General features: G+C 46.4%; 1 protein-coding gene across 3 annotated transcripts; it reads left to right on the top strand.

The window, feature by feature from the left end:
- The first annotated feature begins 12,075 nt into the window (after positions 1-12,075).
- On the top strand, positions 12,076-18,731 carry LOC127293044 (D-cysteine desulfhydrase 1, mitochondrial-like). Of its 3 annotated transcripts, none has more exons than XM_051322596.2 (12): positions 12,076-12,336; positions 12,877-13,137; positions 14,587-14,652; positions 14,765-14,959; positions 15,045-15,155; positions 15,550-15,641; positions 16,390-16,479; positions 16,612-16,669; positions 16,740-16,853; positions 17,188-17,285; positions 17,575-17,764; positions 18,329-18,731. In XM_051322596.2, the coding sequence occupies exons 2-12, from the start codon at positions 12,931-12,933 to the stop codon at positions 18,341-18,343; spliced, it is 1,236 nt and encodes a 411-aa protein (XP_051178556.1). In that variant the 5' UTR covers positions 12,076-12,336; positions 12,877-12,930; the 3' UTR covers positions 18,344-18,731. The 3 variants fall into 3 exon arrangements, with proteins under 3 accessions (XP_051178556.1, XP_051178555.1, XP_051178554.1); XM_051322595.2 differs by having other exon boundaries at positions 12,076-12,367; XM_051322594.2 differs by having other exon boundaries at positions 12,076-12,379.
- Positions 18,732-27,343: the final 8,612 nt, after the last annotated feature.

The raw sequence follows: 27,343 nt of genomic DNA, 5'->3' as shown, positions 1-27,343 counted from the left end.
ATGGTGGTGCAATTGAGTTTTGTAGCATTAGAGAAAAAACCATGACATGAGGGCCATAGGATATAGGAATGCTAGCATTAATAGGCCCAAAAAATTTATCCCATAGGATATAGGAAAACAAAAGAAGTACCTATTTTTCGATAAAGAAATATTTAAACATCAAGGAGATACCAATTACATTTAACCTCTGAAACGACGCAACATCTTAATAGCAGAACGGATGCAACAACGGATGCATACAGCCAAAAAATGAAGTACCTATACGTACAAAATAAAGTCATGATCCTCGGGCAAGGTGATATCGACCGAAAACTAATTAGTTCTAAGTCGACTATGCTTTAGAGGCTCCCAATGTTCATATATTGTTGCCAAGCACATCTCGGTAACCTATGTCGATGGAATTCGCCATCACCCCTCGTAGTCCACACAGATTAGAGTGATGTGTTTCCCTCCAGTAGCTCTGCTAATGACTGGTATTCGATGGGAACTGTCTTCGGCACACGAGCACCAGTGCTCATGAGTTCTGAAAATTATATTTTTTGGATTTCAAAACAATTAAAATTGAATATATGCACATGCATATAAACATTCCAAAAGTACGGTAGAAATTTTATAGAAAATATGTTGTATCTTGAGCTATACAAAAATGACTATGTTTTGACAAATTTCTGCCCATATACACAATTACAAATTTGTTTTCTTCCTATAGCTCAAAATACAACGCAATTTCTACCAAACTTCGCACGAGTATTCAGAACATGTCTATTTATTCATGGAATAAATTTGATGATTTTTTGGAACGCAGAAATACAACTTTGAAATATTTTAAAAACTAGGAGCACTTGTGCCCATGTACACCAAATTTGCTTCCGGTATTCGACCACTATCAAGTCTAATTTGAGAGGTTGTCAGAAAAGATTGGCATAACAAAATCCCAAATATGTCGTTTGACGATACTTCTCACATATTTATACTTAACATTTTTTACATATATAATCCAACTAGGATCACGTGATCAAGCTTTATTAGGTTTCCATGTGTTGTTGCTGATAATAGTTGGAGAAATATCTTCGCGGAGGCCAGGGTTGTGCACTTGGTGTCTCCCTGCTCGGACCATAGCCCGATAATTCTCCACTGTGTTAGGGAAGAGGAACGCGGCCATAAACCCTGCAGTAAACAGTATGAGGTGATGTGGGAGCGGGAACAAAGCTTACCAGAGCACATTTCAAATGCTTGGGCCGACGCTGGGCCTAAAGCCAATCTGGGTCAGATTCATACAGGGTTGGGGAAGGTCATGCAACATCTGTCCGCATGGAGTAAGCAGAAATTTGGTAGGGTTAGAATCGAGTTGGAGAAGTCGCGCACGAGGCTGGAGGAACTTATGCATATGAATGCTGACAGGGAAGAAATTCGCCAAGTGTCTGACCATATGAATGAGCTTTTGTACAGAGAAGAAATGATGTGGCTACAGCGTTCACGTATAGATTGGCTTCGTGAAGGTGATAGAAATACTAAGTTCTTCCACAGCCGAGCTGTTTGGCGTGCACGAAAGAATAGGGTGAAACAGATTATAGATGATGCGGGCACCAGTCATACAGATCAGCAACAAATGGGTAGTCTTATCTCTGATTACTTCCAAAATATCTTTACTGCTGATCCCTCTATTGATCCGAGTCCAGTTCTTGGGTTACTGGATGCAAAAGTAACTAATGATATGAACAGAACCTTATGTGCAGATTTTACAGACAAGGAAATCGCTGCTGCATTGTTCCAGATTGGTCCACTGAAGGCGCCAGGGCCCGATGGCTTCCCCGCTAGATTTTTCCAACGCAATTGGGAGTTACTGAAGGAGGAGATCATCCCTGCTGTCAGGTTATTTTTTGATACAGGGGTCATGCCAGCCGGTGTCAATGATGCTACCATTGTTTTAATACCGAAGGTGGACAACCCAATGAAAGTAACAGACTTTAGACCAATAAGCTTATGCAATGTGATTTATAAGGTGGTAGCGAAGTGTCTGGTGAACAGGTTGAGACCAATTCTGGATGAGATTGTGTCTCCAAACCAAAGTGCATTTGTACCAGGACGGATGATTACTGACAATGCCCTCCTTGCTTTTGAATGCTTTCACTACATCCAGCAAGAAAAAGATCCAGTGAAAAGTTTTTGTGCTTATAAGCTTGATCTGTCAAAGGCTCATGATCGGGTTGATTGGGGTTTCTTGAAGCAAGCGATGCAAAAGTTAGGCTTCTCTCACCGGTGGGTGCAGTGGATAATGTCATGTGTCACCACGGTGAGGTATTCTGTTAAATTCAATGGAGCTTTCTTGGATTCGTTTGCACCGACGCGTGGGCTACGGCAAGGCGACCCCCTCTCCCTGTTCTTATTTTTGTTTGTGGCTGATGGTCTCTCGGCCCTACTACGACAGAGCGTGGATCAGCAAGCTATTACTCCAGTGAGAGTGTGTCCTAGAGCACCTGGGGTGTCTCACCTCCTTTTCGCGGATGATACACTTTTGTTCTTCAAAGCTGATGTGCAGGAGGCTCAGGCCATTGGGGCGGTGATGGAGGATTATGCTCGTGCCACAGGACAATTGGTCAATCTTAGTAAATGTTCAATTTTGTTTGGTAATTCATGCCCGAAGCCAATTCAAGAGACTATAAAGAGTACACTGCAGCTTCAACGCTCAGAGTTTGAGGACAAGTACTTGGGCCTGCCGACACCACATGGACGTATGAACAAGGGCAAGCTACAGAACTTGCAAGTGCGGTTGACCAAGAGGTTTATGGAATGGGGTGATTCCTTCCCCTCGCAGGCAGCGAAGGAAACTCTGATTAAGGCTGTTGCCCAATCCATCCCAACATATATTATGAGTGTTTTTAAACTACCTCTAGGCCTCTGTGATGATTTAAACCGCATGGTCAGGAACTATTGGTGGGGTTCGGAAAAAGGAAAGAGGAAAACCCATTGGAAATCCTGGGATATTCTCACACACCCTAAGCGGTGTGGTGGTTTGGGTTTCAGAGATTTCAGGATGTTTAATCAAGCACTCTTGGCACGCCAGGCTTGGCGGCTTCTCACCAAGCCAGACAACCTCTGTGCCAGGGTTTTAAAGGCTCGATATTATCCGAATGGACGTCTTGAGGATACGGTTTTTGCAGGTAATGCGTCATCGACTTGGCAAGCTATCACGCATGGACTCGAACTACTGAAGAAAGGCCTCCTTTGGAGAATAGGTGACGGCAGTCAAGTGCGGATATGGCGTGACCCCTGGCTGCCAAGACCCCCATCATATAAGCCGATCTCAGCCCAAGGTGATTGTCGTCTCCGCCGTGTTGGGGCTCTAATTGATACTGATGGTACCTGGAACCAGTCCCTAATCCGTAAACACTTCCTGGCTCCTGATGTGGAGGAAATTTTGAAGATCAACTTGTCTCCCCGGCACATGGATGATGTGCTTGCATGGGGTCCTGATCGGCGGGGTTTTTTCTCGGTGCAAAGCGCGTATAAGTTGGCGTGGGAACTCACTCATCGCACTAATCTGTGCGCCGCGAGCAGGGCACCGGACGGTCGACGTACCGTCTGGGACACGGTATGGGGGTGCCCTGCTTCCCCGAAGGTACGCGTATTTGCTTGGCGTGTTGCTACGAATGGTCTACCTACTTGGGAAAAAAATGAAACATAAGATTGTGACATCTAATATATGTGTTGTTTGTGGTTTGGAATGCGAGGATACCTTCCATGCTCTCTGTCGCTGTCCCATGGCGAGGGATCTCTGGCGGGCGATGGAGGAGGTGTGGCCATTACCGGCGCTGGAGAGCATCAAGAATTCGGGCCCTGAGTGGGTCTTACAAGCCCTGGTTCAGGTGCCAGAGACAACGCGCATGATGATGCTGATGACCTGGTGGCGGGCGTGGCATGTCCGTAACGAAGTGGTGCATCACAAACCTGCGCCACCAATTGAAGTGTCGAGGCGCTTCCTCCGCAGCTACGTCGACTCTCTGCTTGTTATCAAGCAAAACCCTCTGGCAGACCCAGCGAAGGGGAAATCTACCATTTGCTACGTCGCCAAAGCGAAGCAAGGGCGGCAAGCTGACCTGGCCTCATCATCAACAACCCCTCGGGTATCCTGGACTAGACCACCGCCAGGTTGGTCTAAACTCAACACTGATGCGTCGTGGACAGGGGAGGAAAGCACTGGTGGTGCGGGCATGATCCTTCGAGATGCGGCGGGTAATATTACATGCTCAGCTTGCTGGTCCTTGACTCCCTGTGGTAGTCCGTTGGAGACAGAACTGAAAGCATGCATTCATGGCTTGTCGCTGGCCATGCAATGGACGGACGAGCCGATCATAGTGGAGACCGACTGTCTCGAAGCAATTCAGATGATCAATGATCCTGGCCCCAGTCGGTCTACCCTGGCAGCATTGATTTGTCAAATGAAATCGCTGAGTGTGACGTGTTTAGGCATATTAGTAGAAACATTAATAATGTGAGTCGTTTTGGTCGTGTAAACTCTTGTAGCAGAATCTGGCCTCGCTCTGGTCCAGAGGAAGCTCGTTTAGTTTGTAATCAGGATAGCACCCTTTTGCCTTGATTAATGAGGCTTTTTCTCCGCAAAAAAAAAGAAAAAAAATATCAGAATAATAAACTTTGTTGAACAATCTCGGTCACGCCCTCTTTTCGAGAAAAAAAAAACATGGCCTTCATTCTCAAGCCTCCAACGTAGCAGCTTCCTTGGCTTTGGGACGGAGTCACCCTAATATTGATACAGAACTGCATGATGAGCAGCAGATATGCAGCATTCAACAAGAAATAGTATTATTCATTATCGCTAAATTCTCTCGCTATATTTTTTTTTGCGACGAAGAACAGGATCCATTAAAGCAAGGTTCTTACAGAAAAGCCCAGACAAAGCAGAAAATTACAGATAAGTTCCTCTGGACCTCGATGACGCCGGCGCCGAACACGACGTGCCGCTGGCGCGCCGCCACCGCTTCTCCACTGCTGCCTTGGATTGGAAGGAGTCCCCTGGCGGACGGGAAGTCGACGAACCTCAGCTCCGGAGAGCCTCCACCAAGCACCGCCGTCGTCGCCATCGCTCTGCTTCACCACATCCTCCTCTTCAACTAGATCGAACCACCGGATCCACCGCTGCTTGGAAACCGGCACGGGGAAGAAGCACAGCGCAGCTCCGCCGAGCTGCGAGCGCGAGGAAGGAGGCAGAGACGCGGCCGCACTCCGCAGAGCACCACCACCGGAGAAGATCCCCGCCTCCACAAAACGCCAAATCGGCCGTGCCACCTCCTCCACGACGCCGCCGGCCGGCCACCCACTCACACCTAGGCTATGTACAGACGAGATCTGGGTTTCCCCACCCTCCTGCCGCCGGAGCGGCCAGCGGAGGGAGGGGAAACCGGCAAATCGCCGCCGGAGAGCTGTTGCGAACGGGACGGGGCACAAATCGCCTCTCCTCACTGTAGCGGGGGAGAGAGAGAGTCCAAGGTCTCTCCGTAGTTGTATTGTAACAAATTCTCTCGCTATATGGTTACTCAATGTACAAGGTTCATAATCAGTAACATATCTACCAGCAACCAACCCTGATAAGCTCCTATGATCGACAAAGTGTGACAAAGGTCACCAAAATATCTCAATACATATAATGGTGCCAAATTTTGACAGGAAGCATCTGAAAAATGACGTCATAAGAACGAGCAAAAAAACATATAACACCACGTGTAGATTGTGAGCAAAGCAAATAATCTTTCATGACTGACAAGAGAGTTGATGAAGAGAGTGTTAGAATATTAGGCAATTTTCGTGTGAGTTTAATTACCGAAAGCAACATTATAGATGCACTAGCATACTTAACCGCACACATCAGACTAAGCACATGCATCAGATCTGAACATGAAACAAGTAGCAGTGCAAGGTAAGAGAGGAAAAACACATACATCGCGACCAGAATGTCGCACCAGCAGCACCACCATGGCCATCGTTGATATCGTCCATGGTGTAGTCAGATTTGTCGCCCGATCATAGATCTTAGGTTTTCACCCCGAAGAAATTCCTCACTCTCAAAACAATGCCTTCAACAAGAATATTGCCATGCACAACCAATTAAGGCCAAACCTTCAATTTTCGCCATGAAAGATAGAACTCTGAACTTCTCCTGTGCAGTCGCCCCCACGTACAAGTCGTTGTTTGAACCCACGAAGCACCAAGCCAATTCCACCTCACCACCAAGTTCCGACTATCATTGCTCTTCCACCGATCTCGGCATTCATGACCTTCTCCACCAGCACCATGGAAAGAAAACAAGCTCCAATATTAACAGCCAGTAGAACTTCGAAGTGCTCCTTCTGAAACTGAACGGCCAGCTAAAAACATGGGTGCGCACGACCGAAAATACTCAATCCAGCAATCTTCAGGCATTGATCGCACAATGAATTTTGCCGGCAAGGCCTTCCGGAACACGACAATCCAGCCAGCCCGGTGGGAAGAAGCTTTCGACCGATCTTCACTTAGCGCGAGAGGAATCTGAGGACCACCACCATTATTCGCAAGACTAGCAGCCCCCTCGCCGCCGGTCAACTACCGACCAGATCGGAAGACATGGAGAGGGCATACCAGTGCAGCCCGTCGATGTGGCAAGGACCACACCTACCTAGGTCCACCCGGTCGAGATCTTGGCCAAGACCTTGATCGGATAGAGGCAGCCTGGGGCACCACTGTGCGAGCAGGTGCCCGGCGGCGCACCATCCCATCCTCGTCGTTGTTTCGATGGAGGCACTCAAGCCCCGACCAAGATCAGTTGTGCCGCCCAAGGCCCTCCGCCGACACCCACCAACCCCCATGAGGCGCGACCGAGAGGCTCCTCTCTTGCCCACAGCCATTTCAGACGGGTAGATGCCGCCATCACCACCGGCGGCAGCAACGGCGGCCAGGATCCGAACGGTCAGCTAAAAAACATGGGTGCGCACGATCGAAAACACTCAATCCAACAATCTTCAGGCATTGATCGCACAATGAATTTTGCCGGCAACGCCATCCGGAACACGACAATCCAGCCAGCCCGGTGGGAAGAAGCTTTCGACCGATCTTCACTTAGCGCGAGAGGAATCTGAGGACCACCACCATTATTCACAAGACTAGCAACGGAAGACATGGAGAGGGCAGACCTGAAGGAGATATGCCCTAGAGGCAATAATAAAGTGGTTATTATTTATATCTTTATGTTTATGATAAATGTTTATATATCATGCTATAATTTTATTAACCGAAACATTAGTACATGTGTGATATGTAGACAACAAGAAGTCCCTAGTATGCCTCTTAAACTAGCTTGTTGATTAATGGATGATTAGTTTCATAATCATGAACATTGGATGTTATTAATAACAAGGTTATATCATTATATGAATGATGTAATGGACACACCCAAATTAAGCATAGCATAAGATCTCGTCATTAAGTTATTTGCTATAAGCTTTCGATACATAGTTACCTAGTCCTTATGACCATGAGATCATATAAATCACTTATACCGAAAAGGTACTTTGATTACACCAAACGCCACTGCGTAAATGGGTGGTTATAAAGGTGGGATTAAGTATCCGGAAAGTATGAGTTGAAGCATATGGATCAACAGTGGGATTTGTCCATCCCGATGACGGATAGATATACTCTGGGCCCTCTCGGTGGAATGTCGTCTAATGTCTTGCAAGCATATGAAAAAGTTCATAAGAGACCACATACCACGGTACGAGTAAAGAGTACTTGTCAGGAGACGAGGTTGAACAAGGTATAGAGTGATACCGAAGATCAAACCTCGGACAAGTAAAATATCGCGTGACAAAGGAAATTGGTATCGTATGTGAATGGTTCATTCGATCACTAAAGTCATCGTTGAATATGTGGGAGCCATTATGGATCTCCAGATCCCGCTATTGGTTATTGGTCGGAGTGAGTACTCAACCATGTCCGCATAGTTCACGAACCGTAGGGTGACACACTTAAAGTTGGATGTTGAAATGGTAGAACTTGAATATGGAATGGAGTTCGAATATTTGTTCGGAGTCCCGGATGAGATCCCAGACATCACGAGGAGTTCCGGAATGGTCCGGAGAATAAGATTCATATATAGGATGTCATTTTATGTGAATTAAAATGATGCGGAAGGTTCTATGGAAGGTTCTAGAAGGTTCTAGAAAAGTCCGGAAGAAACCACCAAGGAAGGCGGAGTCCCGGTGGGACTCCACCTCCCATGGCCGGCCAACCCTAAGGGGGAGGAGTCCCAAGTGGACTCCCCAAGGGGGGCCGGCCACCCCCTCCCAAGGAAGGTGGAACTCCCACCTCTAGTGGGAGTCCTAGCTTGGGTAGGTTTCATGAGTTATGGAAGGTTTTGGTTTGGGGTCTTATTCGAAGACTTGTAGACCAACTCTTGGGTGTTCCACCTATATAATGAGGGCCAAGGGGAGGGGGCCGGCCACCCCAAGACCACAAGCTGGCTGCCCCCCTTGAGTGGCCGACCACCCCCTCCCAAACCCTAGCCGCCCCCTCTCCTCCATATCTCCCGCGTGCTTTAGCGAAGCTCCGCCGGAGTTCTCCACCGCCACCGACACCACGCCGTTGTGCTGTCGGATTCAAGAGGAGCTACTACTTCCGCTGCCCGCTGGAACGGGAGGTGGACGTCGTCTTCATCAACAACCGAACGTGTGACCGAGTACGGAGGTGCTGCCCGTTCGTGGCGCCGGAGGGATCGTGATCAAGATCTTCTACGCGCTTTTGCAAGCGGCAAGTGAACGTCTACCGCAGCAACAAGAGCCTCCTCTTGTAGGCTTTGGAATCTCTTCAAGGGTGAGACTCGATAAACCCCTCGTTGCTACCGTCTTCTAGATTGCATCTTGGCTTGGATTGCGTGTTCGCGGTAGGAAAATTTTTGTTTTCTATGCAACGTTATCCTACAAGACCAGTGCAGCCCATCAATGTGGCAAGGACCAACACTAGGACCACACCTACCTAGGTCCACCCGGTCGAGACTTGTGATGATGGATTCAGTTCACTATTTAAAATGGGGAGAATTTCACTTCCCGGCCTCTGCACCAACTAAGGATGCACACAGTCATAGACATGAGTACCAAGATTTTTAATCTTTGTGAAAGATTAAAGCATATTCCTCAGGATAAATTGCATGAGTATCATGTCTAGCCTGTACCTCAAGTATAAATAGGAACCTAAATTCGCGTCCGTGAGGATTTAAACTCAGGTGTTGGATTTGTACATCCACTCACCCAACCAGTTGAGCTTTCCATACACTATTATGCTAGTGGGAGTAATCCTTGATAGTTAGAGTAAAGCTTTTATATTCATGAATAATTTGATTAATAAGTCTTTACTCTAGTTCTTTTAGTTAACCGAGTCTTACCTTCGAAATAAATATTGCCAAATAGGAAAAAGCCTGCAAATGAAGACTTGAGTTAGTTTAATTGCCTCAAAAGTGTAACCTTTGAAATTCTCAACACCATAGATGTTTTGATTGACTTGATACCACTTTTAGAAATGATTGTTTTGGGAAAGAATTTGATGTCTAGAGGTAGTTGAGAGCATGTAAAAAAATTGACTTGTTGATTAAAGTATGATATATCTTGATGTCCGGTCTTCGAGCTCGAGCACACGCTCCGCCGCCCCTCCTTCTTCGCCTGGGAGCCGCCGAAGTCGTAGTGGCACGAGGAGGGAACACTGGCCAACTCGGAGACTCCTACATGGCGCAGAGCGACGCTGACCCTCCCCCTCCCCCCGAGCGCGCGCGGCTGGTTTGCGTAGCGACGCGGCCACGATCACTGCATTTTTTCTCCAGGCGTAGGACTTCCACCTCTACATCGGCTAGATCTTGGAATTTAGTGTTTTAGTTTAAAGCTAGTTATGTTTAATGTATTTCAAACTATGTTTAAACAAGTTTTAAATCAAAGTTTGTAATATAAATTTCTAGTTGAAATCTGAATATGAAATCAACTTCCATTTTTTCTCTAGAGGCAAACAGATTATGGGTTGAACCGTTGAAGGACGCCGACGCCGCGTGGACAGCGTTCATTTTGGCTACCCAAATCGTCTCCTTGAGAAACATCATTGGACACGATTTGGGTAGGGAGATATAGTTAGAGCATCTCCACTCGTTTGCCCTCCCCACGCCGAAATCCGGGGAAATTTACATCCGGATTGGACGTAAATTTGGGCGTGGGGAGGAGTAAACTTGACAAACTACGGCATAAAACGGCCGAATTTAAACTAAATTTAATGATATTTACTATATAGAGGGCGAAGTTCGTACATAGAGACCGAATTCGACTATATTTCGAATTCGGCTAGGGGAATACAACTGTAAATATAAAAACACGGCGCTCTACATGCCGAAATGGCGGTAGAACACCGTGTAGTCGCCGCCATCGTCGTCGGAGCTGTCGTCGTCGAACTGTGGCGCCGAAGCCGCCTGGCTGCTGCCTTGGCCGGCGTCTCCCCACCGGCCGCTGGTGCGAGGCGGGGACGGCGATGGCTTGTACAGCTCGTCGTCGGAGGCTTCGAGGTCGACGATGGGGACGACGGCGCCGGATGGAGGAGTCGCAGGCCGCCGGAAGCGAGCGACGTCCTGGAGGAGCCTCGCCTGCCGCTCCGCTTCCCCCTTCTCCCACTGCTCCCTCGACCAGGCGCAGGCCTGGTCGAGCGGCATGGCGTTGTCGGCGGGCACGAGGTCCTGGAGGGACCTCGCGATGACGGCTTCGAGGATGGCGGCGTCCTCGGCGGTTTCTTCCTCCTCGACCTTCACCTTCGCCGGTTTGCGCTTCCGCTCGCCGGAGGTGTCGTGGTCGCGCTTGGGGCGGCGCCGTCCTTGTGCCGTCGATGGTTCGCGGAAGACGATGCCGCCGCCGCCGCGCGTGCGGTGTCTCGGCGGGGACCCCGGCTCCTTTTTCACCGGCGCCAAGGATGGCGCCGACCTGGAGATTGACCTCGCCGCCGAACCGGAGAACGAGGAACTGGCAGCCATACGCCGTGGCTGCCAGCTGTTTCCCCGTTGGCGGCTGTTCGATGCCCTCGATGGAGGGGGCATCGTGAGCCTCGGCGAGTTGCCACCCTCGATGTGCTCGAGGACGTTGTGGAGCGTCCTATCCGGCGCGCTCCACCAACGCCGGTGACCCGCGGCGTTGTTGCGCGGAGGCGGAGGTGGCGGGCCGTCGTAGGACGCTAGTTCGCGCTCCCACCGCCGTAGGAAGAACGAATTCCACCGAGTGTAGTTCTCGGGGTGGTGGCGCGGGTCGACGCGTTCTTCCTCCGTCATCTCCATCCGCGCCTCCTCGATGGCGACGTCGAGGGCGTGGCCCTGGGGCGGCGGCGGGATTGACACGCCACCAGCGCTTAGCCGCCACCCGCCGCCGGGGGGCCTCGTGTCCGGCGGGCAGGGGTACCCCGCCTGGTGGAGGAGGTGCCCCTCCCACGTGTGGAGAGATCGGCGGGGGAACCCGTTGTTGGATGCGTCGTCGTCGTCGTAGAACGCCATTGTTGGATGTGGAGGTGGAGGGTGAGTGGAGGGAGAATGGAGGAAGAGTGGAGCAGGGGCGTCGCGGCGAGCGAAGCGGCTTTAAATAGGTGCGGCGGGCGCGGCGGGCGCCGACGATTAATGCCGCGTGGAAGACGATGCGTGCGCGGAAGCAGATGCGTGCGCGGAAGCAGATGCGTGTGCGGAAGACGATGCGACGACATTAACTCGCCGCGTGGAAGCTACGCGGCCGGCGAATGCTGAACGGCGGCAGGCTTTTACAGCGCGCGGAAGACGATGCGATGATGACGACGATCGGTGTCTCTCGCCGACAAATTGGGGCCACCAGACGCACGGGAAGTTTCCTCGCCGTTTCGCGCGCTTTTGTTACGTCCGGAGTCCCCGAGAGCTCTCCGAGGGGCCGGGGATGGCGTGGGATCGCCGGATGAATTTAAACGAGGAACCGGGAGCGTGACTGGACCGAATTTCGTCTTCCGGATGGAAGAAACGTGTTCGGGGCCTTCGTCGGGAGACGAGTGGAGATGCTCTTAGCATACCCGCGGTACTCTATTCAAATCCGATTCCGCTGCATATCCTCCATCCTCCCCGCCGTGACGCCGTCTCTCTCTCACACATCCCCTTCTTCCCACGATATCTTCGTCTCGCACCGCGCCGCCACAAGCTATGCATCTCGCCCCCCCCCCCCCCCCCCCCCGCCTCAACTGCCCCGATTTCCTGTTTCCCCCAAAGGCACGAGCGATTCAATCCATTGCCTTCTTCCCACCCGCGGTGCAGAAGTCGACTTGGTCGGTTCCCGTGTCCTTCCCTTCTTGACTGGTACGAAGCGTGGTTAGTTCTCCGAACAGATCTAAGCTGCCAGATCCATGTGATCTTTATGCTATTGTGGGTTATTGTTTGTATGCCTCCTAGAGATTTGAGATCTCCCGAATTCTTCCATTAATAAATTGTAGAATTGTAGCCAAATTCGCACTGTTGATATTAGCGATTAATGACCTGGTGAAATTTGCTTTGTTCCCCCCAAGTACCGTTTGCATAACCAGTGCCACTCGATTACGTTTACGTTGTTGAACCAGACATGTTCTATATATCTTTCTGCTTGTGTATCATGCCCTACTAACATCAACGTTCAAAGTTTCAATCATGAGATCACAATTAACATACGTTGTAGCTATAGGTTTATGTATCTCCATGTTGAAAATTAGTTATATGTTCTTGACAAGGCTAAAGGACATTTAGTTAATAACATGCTCATATGTGTTTTAATTTTGTTTCTCTACTTTTCATCTAAATAAGCTTAGGTTGCCTTACTAGCATGCATTGTTCAGGAAATCCTTAACTGGCAGCTGCTCGGTTGGCTGGGGAAACAATCTTCTAGAGCAATGGTCCCCAATACTTCCATTCTCCAATTGTTCTCCCCCCACGTCACGATCCGCCGCAGGACCTCGACCGCTGCCAACAGCGTGACATTTGCAGTGTCTTCTACCGCAACCCAAATCGGCGGCTTCCTTTCTAAGAAGCCCTATACGCCGCCGTCTTGGGCCTCAGACCTATCACTCGTCCCGTCCCACAACTTCACCCTCGGCCAAGTAAGTTTCTCTATCTCTATCATTGGCTCCATACTTGGACTGATTAGTATGCAGATTTGAAGTAATTTAAGGTGAAGAGAACGTAGAATGCTTAAGCTGTGTTTGCATGTTGGTATTCAGCTTTGGAATTGTGATTGGTATTCAGCCTTGGAATTGTGAATCGGTATTCAGGTTGCTCCAATTCAGCCATTTTGGTGGTCTTGGAATTGGCTGCCCCCCACCCCCCACACGGTAGCCCTTGAGCAATACCGAGCCCTGACCCTCCGTATTCAAGTGGAATCACCCCCTCCCGCAAAGTGTACCGGAACAGAAAAGTTGAAGGATAGGTGTGGAACTGCGGGAGGAGAAGAGATGAGAGTGACGTTGTGGCGTGTCGCGTGCCGGCGGTGAGCTTCCTCTACCACCGCCTAAGGCGGCCGTGTCGCGGGAAGCCGCACCATGGGAGGTCGCTCTCGTGGGCGCCGACGCACCGTAGGCTGCAACCCTAGGGCGGCATCGGCCGTCGCCGCTAGTCCGCACGGTGGAGGATCTGTTCCAGTAGGAACCGAGCGGGGCCGGGACCAGGAGCCATTTGGAGGTTGTGGGTGCCCGCCGCCGTCCACGAGCCTGACGAGGCGCTAACCTAACCCTTTGACTGCTGTTGAGCTGCGAGTTTGGCGGAGGGATGACAATGACATGCGGCAGTGGCGTGGTGACTGTGCATGGGCGTGGTGCTGGCCGGTGGCCGCGGATTTCTTCTCCAACATGCTTGACTGAGACCCCTGCTGCTGCTCTCCATTGCCTCTATGGCCGTTGTCAGGTGGTTGGGCATGACGGTGTCCCTGGCAGGCAGCTGGCTGGCGAGCCTGACCCCCGCGAGCATGGGGACAGTGAGGAGCACAACGGCTGTCGTTCGCCTTGGGCAGATGATTAACTGTGTTTTTTTGCACAAGTTACAACTAGTAACTTTGTGCTTCTCATGACAATTAGGAACTCCACGCTCAGCAGGGATACAGAAGAATTTTGAAATAAAAAAGAAAAACACCGTCCTCTGGAGATTAGGCTTCTGTTACATTTCATTGTGGAACTTGTAATCTCCGTTATGAATTCTGATATGTAGTTTGCATTAGCAGTCCATTTCATAATATTTTCATGTCTTTCTATGTGAGCAAAGTGGAAAAGAACATTCCAATATAGTACCAATATGAATTCGTATGTGTACAACACATTGGATAATGTTCAAGCTCTTTAAAAATTGCAATACCACAGTTTACATGTCCAAACACGGTTTGGAATTGGTTGATTCCAAGAACCAATTTTATACAAATACAAACATGATCCTTAGCGTTGAGGCCATTTCCATTTCTCCTTGGTTTTGGTATTCACACCCCAAGTTAATACCAACGCCTAAATATCTACATCCAAACAAAGCATTAGTGTAATGTATTTCTTTTCTCTTAATCAAAACAGTTTCCAACTCCGATTCACAAGTGGAACCTCCCCAATTTGCCGAAAGACACAGAAGTATGGATCAAGGTGAAACACAAGAACCACTATGTTCAATTTCCAAAATTTGAGATACTTCATGGCTAGTTCATTAGTACTATTTGCATTTCGATTCTTATGTGGATTTTTTGCGAGACTGTAGCGGGATGATCTCGCTGGCATGGAACTGAGCGGCAACAAAGTTCGGAAGCTTGAATTTCTGATGGCAGATGCCGTCGCGCAGGGTGCTGATTGCGTTATCACTGTTGGTGGTATCCAGAGCAACCATTGCCGAGCGACTGCCGTGGCTGCCAAGTATGTTAATCTTGATTGCTATGTGATACTAGTTACCTCCAAGGTAAGTTATGTGCTTGCGAGGTGAAATTGATCGAGTGTTCTGTGGAAATGCATTTTTTAACTTGGTTGTGGTGAAATGTTTCTAGCTTCTTGTGGATGAAGATCCTGGTTTGGTTGGTAATCTGCTTGTCGAGAGATTGTTGGGAGCGCACATTGACCTTGTCTCAAAAGGAGAATTTAGTAAAATTGGGAGCGTGGTATGCTCTTCTCCATGATGTGTGTTATGTTGTTGGTGTTTGTACTTTTCATAGTTATATATGTGTGATGATGTTGCCAAATCCTTGTCCATACATGAGTCTTACTCATCATTAATGCTTGATAAAATCCCCTTTTTATTTGTTGGAAGATAATCACATCAAATAGCAAATTTTTGTTTCTTTAAGATCATAATACTTAGTGTCATTTTCATGTCCTTTGAAAGTCTTGATGTTACTGTCTATTCTTTGGATACATGTAGTACAATGCTTTGTGTTTGTGCCCTTTCATAGCCTGACTGATTAGTTTTTCTTATAACTAGCATTATTTGTTATGCTTACCTCTTGTATCGCTCAAGAAAGTTTGCGAATCACAACATGTATTTATTTGCTATAGGCTTTAACTGACTTGCTAAAAAAGAGGCTTTTGGAAGGAGGACGGAAGCCATATGTGATTTCTGGTGGTGGATCCAACTCATTAGGAAATTGGTACGATCTTATATGTGATGATAGCTGCTAAAACTATGATTTTGTTCTCTTACATGCTGCTTATAGCATAGTTTGAGGTTTCCTCAAGGATTGATGTTTGTCTTAGCATGTTGTGGACATTGATACATTGCATCATGTGTTGGGATAAGATTTGCGCCTGGGATTACTTCATACTGTATTAGAAAGTCTAGGATTGTAGGAGTATCATACACTAGGAGCTCTTATTGTGTTAGGAAAGGTTAAAGGTTAAGGATCTAAGCATCCACTATATAAAAGTACCATGTGTCTTTATGTTCGAGAAAAACAAGAACCGTTTTTATTATCTGCCCAATGTTCTTTTAAGGGTATAGGTTAGGATTACCTAACCTATGTCTATCTAATTCCCAGTATCCATGCCATCTTGTTATATCTTTGTACAATAATTATCCTGTTGTGAGACAAGGTTCATGATATACCCCATTGAAAAAATAGTTATTATTGATCTCTTTGAAGTGGACTTGGTCTCTTCTACTCATCTAAGCAATAGTGTCTGGGTAGGATCTCATACAATGGCTAACCAGTTGCATAAATAGTGACTTGTTGTGTTCAATATGCGTACGAGGTTGTAGAAAATATTAGCGGTCTGTTTACATTGTGTCGAGAAGGCACTGAAGTTTTCATTATGCAAGCTTCATTTAAGAAATAGATGGAGTTCAAGAACGCCTCAGAAATCCTTACATGTGTAAGTATGGGTGTATTGCTGTTACAGGGGCTATATTGAAGCAGTAAGGGAGATTGAGCAGCAAATTAAGTTATCTGGCAATGTTCAGTTTGATGACATTGTTGTTGCATGCGGCAGGTATTTCAGTGACCCCTGCTATTTTTTACATTATATGGGTAATTTTGTTTACATCTTTTCAATTGTTTCATGCCTACATCATGGAAGTTATTATATTGTCACTTTATGAATTCATGATTGTACTTTGTGCAGTGGTGGAACCGTCGCAGGTCTTGCTTTAGGATCACATTTGAGTACCTTAAAGACGAAAGTATAAGCTTTCTTTAGCTATTTTCTTATCATGCTGATGTTTCCATACTAATCATCCACTTGAACGATAGGTCCATGGATTCTCTGTTTGTTATAACCCTGGCTACTTCTATGACAATGTTCAAGGTCTGATTGATGGACTTCAATCTGGTTTGAATTCCCATGATATAGTCAGGATTGAAGATGTGAGTATGTTGTAAACTTATACTGTTTGAGGATTTTGAAAAGGAGTTCATCTCTAGTTCTTTCGCATGTTCCCCTCTTGATAGTACCGTTGTCCTTAGACTCACTGTGAATATTTGATCCACTAAAATCTTAGAAATATACAAGCTAAGATCCTTGGGCTACAACCATTTGGAAGAATAAAATAGAGGTCACCATCCTAGAAATACAAGCTAAGAACCATGTTTTTTCTGTGGCTAGTTTATTCATTTCGCATTATCACTTCTGTCATGAAACTATAATTAATGAATCCATCCTATTTATGTTAGTCGATTTTGTGAATATTTTGCTTGACAGGCTAAGGGCTTAGGGTATGCCATGAACACAGCTGAGGAGCTTAAATTTGTAAAGGATATAGCTGCAGCAACAGGCATTGTTCTTGATCCAGTCTACAGGTACAATAATTTTTTTATGCGTGGCATTGTATCTCATATCCTGTATGCTAGTCCTTCCATTCGAGCAAAAAAGTACTCCCTCCGGCTAATAATTATTGCCCAAAAATGGATGTATCTAGACATGTTTTAATGTGTAGATACATCCATTTTGAGGCAATTATTTTGAACCGGAGGGAGTATAATATATTCTTTTCTGTCAAGTTAATACTAAGACCCTTCCCATAAGTTCAGGAAGAGATTTAATATTTATCCTGCTTAATGAGGGTGTGCATGCTTTTGTTTTCTACAGCGGGAAGGCGGCATATCGTATGCTGAAAGACATGGCCAACAATCCAACCAAGTGGGAAGGTCGAAAGGTCCTCTTTGTTCATACTGGTGGTCTCCTTGGGTTGTATGATAAGGTGGACCAGTTGTCATCTTTGGCTGGGAGCTGGCGCAGAATGGACCTTCAAGAACTTATCCATACAAAGAAGGCACTTGTAAGATGTTCTGCTTGATATGCAGTTTTCTTCTGTTATTTGGAATTCTAGACATTTCATTTATCTAGGGAGCATTTTATCTCACATTTGTACACAGAAATTCAGAATATATGGCTTAGTGTTGAGTGCAGTATTAATAGGATCTTATCCACGAAAAAAGGATCTAAGAATAAAGTGCATCTTTCAGCCATTTGAAAATAAAGCTTAGGGTTTTTCATCAGCAGTTTCACGAGTACTAGGTCTGTTAATAGTTTCTTGCAAACGTTTTTTGGCGTTTGTGTGCCATGCTTTGCCTTGCTTTGGCAAATTTTGTTAGGTTACCCTCTACCGAAATGCACTTTTCTGAAATTAATGCAAATATACCACCGGTGGTTATATTTATCTGGTGTATGATGCTAGCTAGAGATGCAAATGCATGTAAGCCTTAAGGTCCTAGTATGCACGTACTTAGGAGTTTAGCCCTAACTATTTTTTGGGAATAGATACGTGTTTTTTGTTAGTACCATGTTTAATTGTTATTCAACCATGAAGCTCTTCCTCAAGCTCCTATAAATATGGTTGCAGACAAACGTGGCCTAAGCGGCATATCGGCTTGTAAGGCAACGAAGATATCTCTGGCTAGAGATCTGCTGTTGGAGCTGCTTCAGTGGGTGCTGAGACGACTGTAGAGGAGAAAAACTTGGAACCATTTCCTTTTACTGTGGCTAGCTTTTATTCTTGGAAACATATCGAGGCATATGAAGAGCTTCCGCATATTTTCCAACTATTTAAACTCCGAGCTCCACCTTGACTTTGCTCGCATCCTCCTCCAATATGGGTGTGCGTATCATATGTTTTCCTCTTGCTCCTTATATATTTCAAGCTCCGCGCTAACTTTGGATCGGATGTTGTATATGCGATCTGCTTGCTTAGCTCAATTTTGCTAAGGTGTTGAATATGCGATCTAATTTATTCTCTTATTCTGTCATCCGATTTTGTTCTTTATGGATTTGCAGTACACCAACATCCAAGAGAGACACTACCAGCCATGGACGCCTCGCCTGCGCGCCGTCGGAGCCATGGTCCTCCGTCTTCATAACCCCCACTCTGCATGCCACACTCAACTCTTCCTAAATTTAAGTCCTCTCTGCCACGCTCTCTTTCACATACCAGCACAAGAACGACAGAAGCCCACCTCAGTCTGGACGTATGAAAGTGGCGACTCCTAGCCGGCATCAAGTGCTCCTTTAAGGTCACCCCTATTACTGGTACAGGTCTATTGCATATTTCTTCCTTCTGTAGTACTATATTCGGTACATATTTTTTCCATTTTTTGCTGCTTCTATTTTCTTCTACTTTATCCAAACCCCTAAGTGTTAGATTAATATCTACATAACATGGTTTCTTGATCCATCTTTTCATCCAAATCCGTGTATGTTAGATAGGTTGCCACAGCTCAAGATCAAAGCAGGGAGATAAAGGAAGGTGGAAAATCGAGGGGAATATGAACCCATGATCCATCCAACGGTGATCTGCACTACGCGCTAGAATCAAGGTGAGACAAGATCAATTACTCCATTTGCATTTCTGCGCCTTAGTTTTATCCTCTTCAAATTGGAATATGTTCTTCGGTAATGAGCGAACAGTCATGTATAAAAGCACTACGTGGTAATTTATGTCATGTGATTAGAAAAATAAATTCATTAGCCTTTTGACGGATGCCAACTTACTAGCTATTGGCCAAAATGACAACATGTTATTTTCTCAAGAGCATGCATGATAAATAACACACTGCTATATGGAGTATTGTAGTATTTCCCCTAATCATAGCCGATGTTTTCCCTTTGCAGATTACTGGGTAATATGCGAAGAAGAAGAAGAATAAAAGATGTTATCAGTTAAAATGCAGTAAAACGAAGGTGACTGGAAGTTAATCAATGGTTTTGTGCACAGCCTCATACCATTTTCCCTACCAATTGATCTGTTTGGTATATGCACAGGTTCTACTTTTATGTTATTCCCCGTAGGGTCAAGAAAAATAAACCACTGATAGTTCCAAAAATCATATTTCATGGTGTGGTTCATATTTTAAATACTTCACTTTAGTATGCCACGATGGTATCATTTCTAATCATATTTACGAGAAATTTGATTAGTCACATTTTTTCTATTACTCTTATGTGTCCTAAACATTAAATATTTTGCTACTATTTACCGCAGCAACGCGCGGGAATCATCTAGTTTCTGGTATGTGCGGTCCCATGATCACCACAGCCGCTGGCTACCCGACAAGTTAATTCCTTCCTGATCCATGGTGATACATCTTTTTTCCCAGGCGGCTTGTCAAAATTCACGGAATTTTCCTATATAAATTGGCAAGACTGCTTATAAGGCAGCGATGTGGGACAAATAGGAGGACGTACGGACGGTTTGGCTGGTTTATGTTGTATCGCTGCTTTTGTTCCTGCGTTTCCTGCCGTACACAGTACAGAACAAAACTGGTCCACTTCGATGCAAGCGAGCCCAGCACGAGAACACCACGGAAAAAAGCCCACATTAACCGAGCGAACGCCCAGAGCCAGTGAGTGAAGCGTTTCCTACCCGATCGAGCAAACACAGAGAAAACTGTTGAGAAATAAACATGTGATCAATTGTATTGGGAGGGATGCCTCCCAAGAAGTGTCTGTTAGGGAAGAGGTGTCTCCCCAACACACCCCTTATATATAAGTGGGATTTTCACATTGCAATGAAACAAGAGAATCATTTGCTCCATTTCTTGTATCTCTTCAATCTATACTACAACACGTTATCAGCACTTTGTTCTTCAACAGAGAAATAGACAACCAAGTTTCACGAACGAGCGCTGCATGACGGACGGCAGTTGCTGGAGACGGAGAATCGATCTTTGTTGATCGTTTCGCATTCACCATTGGTGACTGCATGCGGCATGCCTACATGCAAAATATTGATCGGGAGATTGCTATTTTGTTGTCTTCTTGTGATTAATGATTGATCAAAGAACTAACTGTTGTTTCCTGTATCGATGTCCGTCTGCAGTATGCACATGATATTGCTGTTCAGCGGAAGGCGTTATGAACGCACGGCGAGCAAATCGTACGTCGTAGTTGTCGATGATAACGCCAACATTCTCCAGCGCGAGGGGTAAAACAGGCTCAATGCTAGGTACTAGATCTCTGTCCTCGCGTCACGCACAGGCAGCGGGATCATAGTCTCGAATCTCCAATACATCCGGTGAGAGATTGGCTTGGAGAAGGGGAGGAGAGGAGTACAGAGAAAGAGCGAGTTTAACTCGTACAATATTCGCCAATGCCTCTTTCCTCCACTGCGTCAGGCAGAGATAAGGTGTTCTGCAGCTTCGTCGCTGGTGGGCTGGGCCGTCCTCCCCTTGGGCTGCGCCTTGCGCTCCATCGCCCGTCGAATATCTCTTCGACGATGCCTGCGTGGGCCCAGTGTCGTAGCATTCCCCCGTCTTGAAAGACTGCTTGCCCCCAAGCAGGTGCTCCAGGGAAGCGGCAACACAGCACAACTTCTGATTCCCATGTACAGAGAGTCGCGGGTAGTCCCGTCCAGGAGACGAGCACTTGATCAATGTGACCTCGCCCACGCTTCATGGCACGCCGTTGCTGGACAAGTGCAGGTTGAACTAGAGAAAGTTCATCAGTCAGGAAATGGAACGAGAGATCAGTAGTGTGCACCTGATCAGATGGAACCATTTTCTTCAATTGGGAAACGTGCAAGACGGGGTGAATCTGACTGTTTTCTGGGAGCTTCAACTTATACGCTACCTTGCCAATTCGTGCCAGTACTTCGTAAGGACCAAAATACTTAAACGAAAGCTTGTGATTAGAACGCTTGGCAACAGAGGTCTGTGCATAAGGTTGCAGCTTCATGTAGACCATATCTCCTACAGCAAATTCTCGCTCGGACCTTTGTTTATCTTCCTGATGTTTCATGCGCTGTTGAGCCCGCAACAAGTGTTGTTGAAGCAGAACAGCAGTTTCCTGGCGCTGTTGCAGCCATCCTGCTAGTTCAGGTGAAGTGGACGATTGCAAGTTGTTGATGCCCAAGTGTCTTGGTTTGTATCCATACAAGACCTCAAATGGTGTCTTTCCAAGAGCTGAGTGGTAATTTGTGTTATACCAATATTCGGCAAGAGGTAACCACTGAGCCCATTGTTTTGGGGATGCATGCACAGCACAACGGAGATACGTTTCAAGACACTGGTTCAATTTCTCCGTTTGGCTGTCAGTTTGTGGGTGATGTGCAGAACTCATGTTCATCTTGGTGTCCGACAAGCGAAAAAGTTACTGCCACAACTTACTGGTAAACAGAGGGTCCCTGTCTGAGATAACCACACTTGGCAAGCCATGCAGCCTATAGACATTGTCAACATACTTTTGGGCAACTGTCAGAGCTGAATGGGTGAGACAGAGGTAGGAAGTGCCCATATTTCGTGTATTTGTCAATGATTACCAAAATGCAATCATACTTCCCAGATCTGGGCAATCCATCAATGAAGTCCATACTGACTATGCTCCAAGCTTCAGTTGGAATTGGCAAAGGGCTAAGCAATCCCGGAATGCGCACATTCTCTGATTTGGCTTGTTGGCAGGTGGTGCATTGTTGCACATATTGCCTGACATGTTCTTTCATTTTTGGCCAGGTGAACAATTCTTTGATGCGTTGATATGTTGCCAAGAACCCTGAATGACCCCCAACACCGCTATCATGCAAGGATAGCAAGATCGCTTTGTGGGCTTCTGTGTTATTCCCAAGCCATAGTCTGTCTTTGTAACGTATCAATCCATGATTCAGAGAATAGCCATTTTTGTTTGGGCTGGAAATACTGACTTCTTGAAGCAATGCTTTGGCCTTCTCGTCTGCTGCATAACCATCAGTTATGGACTCAAGCCATTTTGGGCAGCACAGGGATATAGCATAGAGCTCATTGTTAGAGGGAAGCTGCGGCAGTGCGTCTGCTACTGAATTCTCCTTCCCTTTGCGATAGACTAACTTGTACTGCAGGCCCATGAGCTTGATGAACGCCTTATGCTGCATCTCACTAGTGAGTTTTTGGTCTGACAGGTGGACCAAGCTCTTGTGGTCTGTGATGATAGTGAATGGTGCATGGTGGAGGTATGAGCGCCATCTCTCTACTGCTAAGAGAATGGCGAGACATTCTTTCTCGTAGGTGGACATTGCCTGTGCCACTGGACCCAGGGACTTGCTGAGATAGGCGATAGGGTGGCCTTTTTGCATCAGAACGGCACCCACTCCTCGCTTGCAAGCATCTGTCTCAACGGTGAATGGCAATTGGAAGTCTGGTAATGCAAGAACTGGAGCTTCAAGCATCAGTTTCTTCAAATGATCGAAGGCTGCTTGATGAGTGTGTGTCCAATGAAAGAGTGTGTCTTTTTTTAGCAGGTCTGAGAGTGTGCGACTGATCAAGCTATAGTCCTTGATAAACTTCCTATAGTACCCCGTGAGTCCAAGGAACCCCCGCACTTGTTTGGTCTTGGTTGGTGTAGGCCAGTGCTGAACAGCTTGGACTTTACTGGGATCTGTAGCAACCCCGTGATTACTGATGATGTGCCCCAGATATTCTAGTTTCTGCTGGGCAAACGAGCATTTACTTTGCTTGATCGACAAGTGGTGTTGTTGGAGAATTGAGAAAACCTGCTGCAGGTGATTGACATGATCTGACAGGCTTGGACTGTATATGAGGATATCATCCATAAAAACCAGGACACACTTGCGCATGAGAGTGGCAAAAAATTGAGTTCATAGCCGACTGAAAAGTTGCAGGGGCATTTGTCAAGACAAATGGCATGACTTTGAATTCATAGAGGCCAAGGTGAGTTTTGAATGCTGTCTTATGCTCATCTGCTGGCACTAGTCGGATCTGATGATATCCAACTCTGAGATCGATTTTAGTGAACCATTGAGAGCCTGCTAATTCATCAAGCAGTTCATCCACTATAGGCATGGGGTACTTGTTCTTTATTGTCAACCCATTGAGTCCTCTGTAATCAACACAAAAACGCCAGGACCCATCCTTCTTTCTCACCAATAACACTGGAGAGGCAAAGGGACTTGTGCTCTCTTGGATCAATCCCTTCTTTAGCATCTCTTGCACTTGTTTCTCTATTTGTGTCTTCTGATGAGGGGCATACCTATATGGTTTGACATTGACTGGTGTTGCCCCTGGAAGTAATGGGATTTGATGATCATACTTTCTGTGTGGTGGTAGAGATGTAGGTTCTTGGAAAAGGGTGTTGTATTGTTGGATGAGTTGTTGTACTGCTGCTGGTATTTCAATTGTAGCAGCAGGTTCAGTCTTTTCTTCAATTGGTCGCAACTCCAGTAGCTAGCAAACTTCTCCACTTTGTATTAGTCCTTGCAATGTTGTAGCAGATATAGCAGTGCATGACTCCAGGCTGGTCTGCACACCTCTGAGTGTAATTCTATTGCCTTCATGCTTGAAGCGCATTGTCTTCTTTTTCCAGTTAACCCACATCTTTCCATTGTTCTGGTTTTCTAGCCAGTCCATGCCTAAGATGATATCATAGGAGTTGAGTGGCAAAATCTTCTGGTCAGTGGTGAACTGGTGGCCTTGAGTGAACCAGGTAATTGCAGGTAAGTACTCTGAACATTCAATTGTTCCTCCACCGGCCACACTTACTTTGGACATCGCCATTTTTATTGTAGGCAATTGCAAACGGTTAGCTAAATGCTTGCTGATGAAGTTGCTAGAACTACCTGAGTCAATTAAGATGAGAGCTGTGTACTTTCCCACTTGGCCCTGCAATCTCATGCTGCGACGACTTGTAGTGCCAGAAAGTGCCTGAACAGATAATTTCATAACATGCTCTGTCTCAGAGGTATCAGACTCAGAGGAACCACTGGCATACTCACTCTCAACAATATATGAGATATGCAATGCTTCCAAGATTTCTTCAAGGACATGTAACTGCACCTGGGAAGGACATTTGTGACCTGGGGAGAACTTTTCTCCGCATTTGAAGCACTCTCCTTTGGCTCTACGTTGTGCTCTCAGAGAATCAAAACGAGAGATTGATGCAGCTTTCTCCTCTGTCTTCTTTTCCTCAGGAGGTATGCCCAGAAATCCAGGCAATTGGCCATGTTGCTTGAACTTTACTCTCAAAGCATCACGTTGAGCATACTTGTTGACTGGAATAATTGTGTCTTCCACCAATAGAGCTTCCTGCGTTTGTGCCATAGAGAAAGCCAGGTCAACTGTTCCCGGACTGTGTAACTTGATTGCTTTTCTAATTTTTGGCTTAAGTCCAGCTAAAAAGCGTCTTACAAAGAAGGTTTCATCATATGAGTGGTTATAAATCAGGATTTTATGCATCAACTCCTCAAATTTATGTGCATACTCATCTACTGTGCTGGTTTGTTTGTGAGCAAAGAAAATGTCCATGATCTTGGCATACTTATCTCTATTGAATTTAGCAAAAACACCTACACACAACTCTGGCCACGTAGCAACACTATGTAAAGCCTCATACGTTTGTAACCATAATGCTACATTGCCTCTAAAGTGCATGGTGGCAAAATCTACCCACAAATGAGTTTGCACATGGTAAAGTTTGAAGTATTTTTCGCAACTTTTTTTCCACCACTTTGGATTGTCACCATCGAAATTAGGGAAATCAGATTTAGGCAGTCTAGGACTATAATTGGAGCGATATGAAGGTGAATTATGTCCAGTGCCCAGAAATTCATCATCCTCATCAGAGATAGCACAATTTTCATGAGTGGGGGTAATCGATCGCTCACCCCTGACCAGGGCGCGACCAGAGGTTTGATCCTCTCCAGTACCAACACCCTGGTGACGGTTTTGTTGACGGCGCCGTTCCGGCCGAAGCGAGCCCTGATACGTCTCCGACGTATCGATAATTTCTTATGTTCCATGCTTGTTTTATGACAATACCTACATGTTTTGTTCACACTTTATGATGTTTTTATGCGTTTTCCGGAACTGACCTATTGACGAGATGCCGAAGTGCCAGTTCCTGTTTTCTGCTGTTTTTGGTTTCAGAAATCCTAGTAAGGAAATATTCTCGGAATTGGACGAAATCAACGCCCAAGATCTTAAAATCCCACGAAGCTTCCAGAACACCCGAGAGCCACCAGAGGAGGGCCCTGTGGGCCCCAGATGGTAGGCCGGCGCGGCCAGGGGGTGGGCCGCGCCCCCCTATTGTGTCGTCGCCTCGTCAGCCCTCCGACTCCGCCTCTTCGCCTATTTAAAGGTCCCTGACCTAAGTCTTCGATACAGAAAAGCCACGGTACGAGAAACCTTCCAGAGCCGCCACCATCGCGAAGCCAAGATCTGGGGGACAGGAGTCTCTGTTCCGGCACGCCGCCGGGACGGGGAAGTGCCCCCGGAAGGCTCCTCCATCGACACCACCGCCATCTTCATCACCGCTGCTGTCTCCCATGAGGAGGGAGTAGTTCTCCATCGAGGCTAAGGGTTGTACCGGTAGCTATGTGGTTAATCTCTCTCCCTATGTACTTCAATACAATAATCTCATGAGCTGCCTTACATGATTGAGATTCATATGATGATGCTTGTAATCTAGATGTCATTATGCTAGTCAAGTGGATTTTACTTATGTGATCTCCGGAGACTCCTTGTCCCACGTGTGTAAAGGTGACAGTGTGTGCACCGTGTGGGTCTCTTAGGCTATATTTCACAGAATACTTATTCACTGTTATGAATGGCATAGTGAAGTGCTTATTTATATCCCTTTATGATTGCAATGTGTTTTGTATCACAATTTATCTGTGTGCTACTCTAGTGATGTTATTAAAGTAGTCTATTCCTCCTGCACGGTGTAAAGGTGATAGTGTGTGCATCGTGTAGTACTTGGCGTAGGTTATGATTGTGATCTCTTGTAGATTATGAAGTTAACTATTGCTATGATAGTATTGATGTGATCTATTCCTCCTTCATAGTGTGATGGTGACAGTGTGCATGCTATGTTAGTACTTGGTTTAGTTATGTTGATCTGTCGTGCACTCTAAGGTTATTTAAACATGAATATCGAATATTGTGGAGCTTGTTAACTCCGGCATTGAGGGTTCGTGTAATCCTACACAGTTAGTGGTGTTCATCATCCAACAAGAGAGTGTAGAGTCTAGCATTTATCTATTTATTCTGTTATGTGATCAATGTTGAGAGAGCCCACTAGTGAAAGTATGATCCCTAGGCCTTGTTCCCAACATCGCTATCACTGCTTGTTTACTGTTTTACTGCATCTCTACTGCCTGCAATATTACCACCATCAACCACACGCCAGTTGTAGCATCAAGCTATTTTCTAGTGCCGTTACTACTGCTCATATTTATTCATACCACCTGTATTTCACTATCTCTTCGCCGAACTAGTGCACCTATTAGGTGTGTTGGGGACACAAGAGACTTCTTGCTTTGTGGTTGCAGGGTTGCATGAGAGGGATATCTTTGACCTCTTCCTCCCTGAGTTCGATAAACCTTGGCCGAACTAGTGCACCTATTAGGTGTATTGGGGACACAAGGGAAAACTTGCTGCTG

The sequence above is a fragment of the Lolium perenne genome, chromosome 4 (genome assembly GCF_019359855.2).
Source record: "Lolium perenne isolate Kyuss_39 chromosome 4, Kyuss_2.0, whole genome shotgun sequence".
NCBI lineage: Eukaryota > Viridiplantae > Streptophyta > Magnoliopsida > Poales > Poaceae > Lolium > Lolium perenne.
Note: the sequence above shows the minus strand (reverse complement) of the source record. Positions and strands in the feature narration are given on the sequence as shown.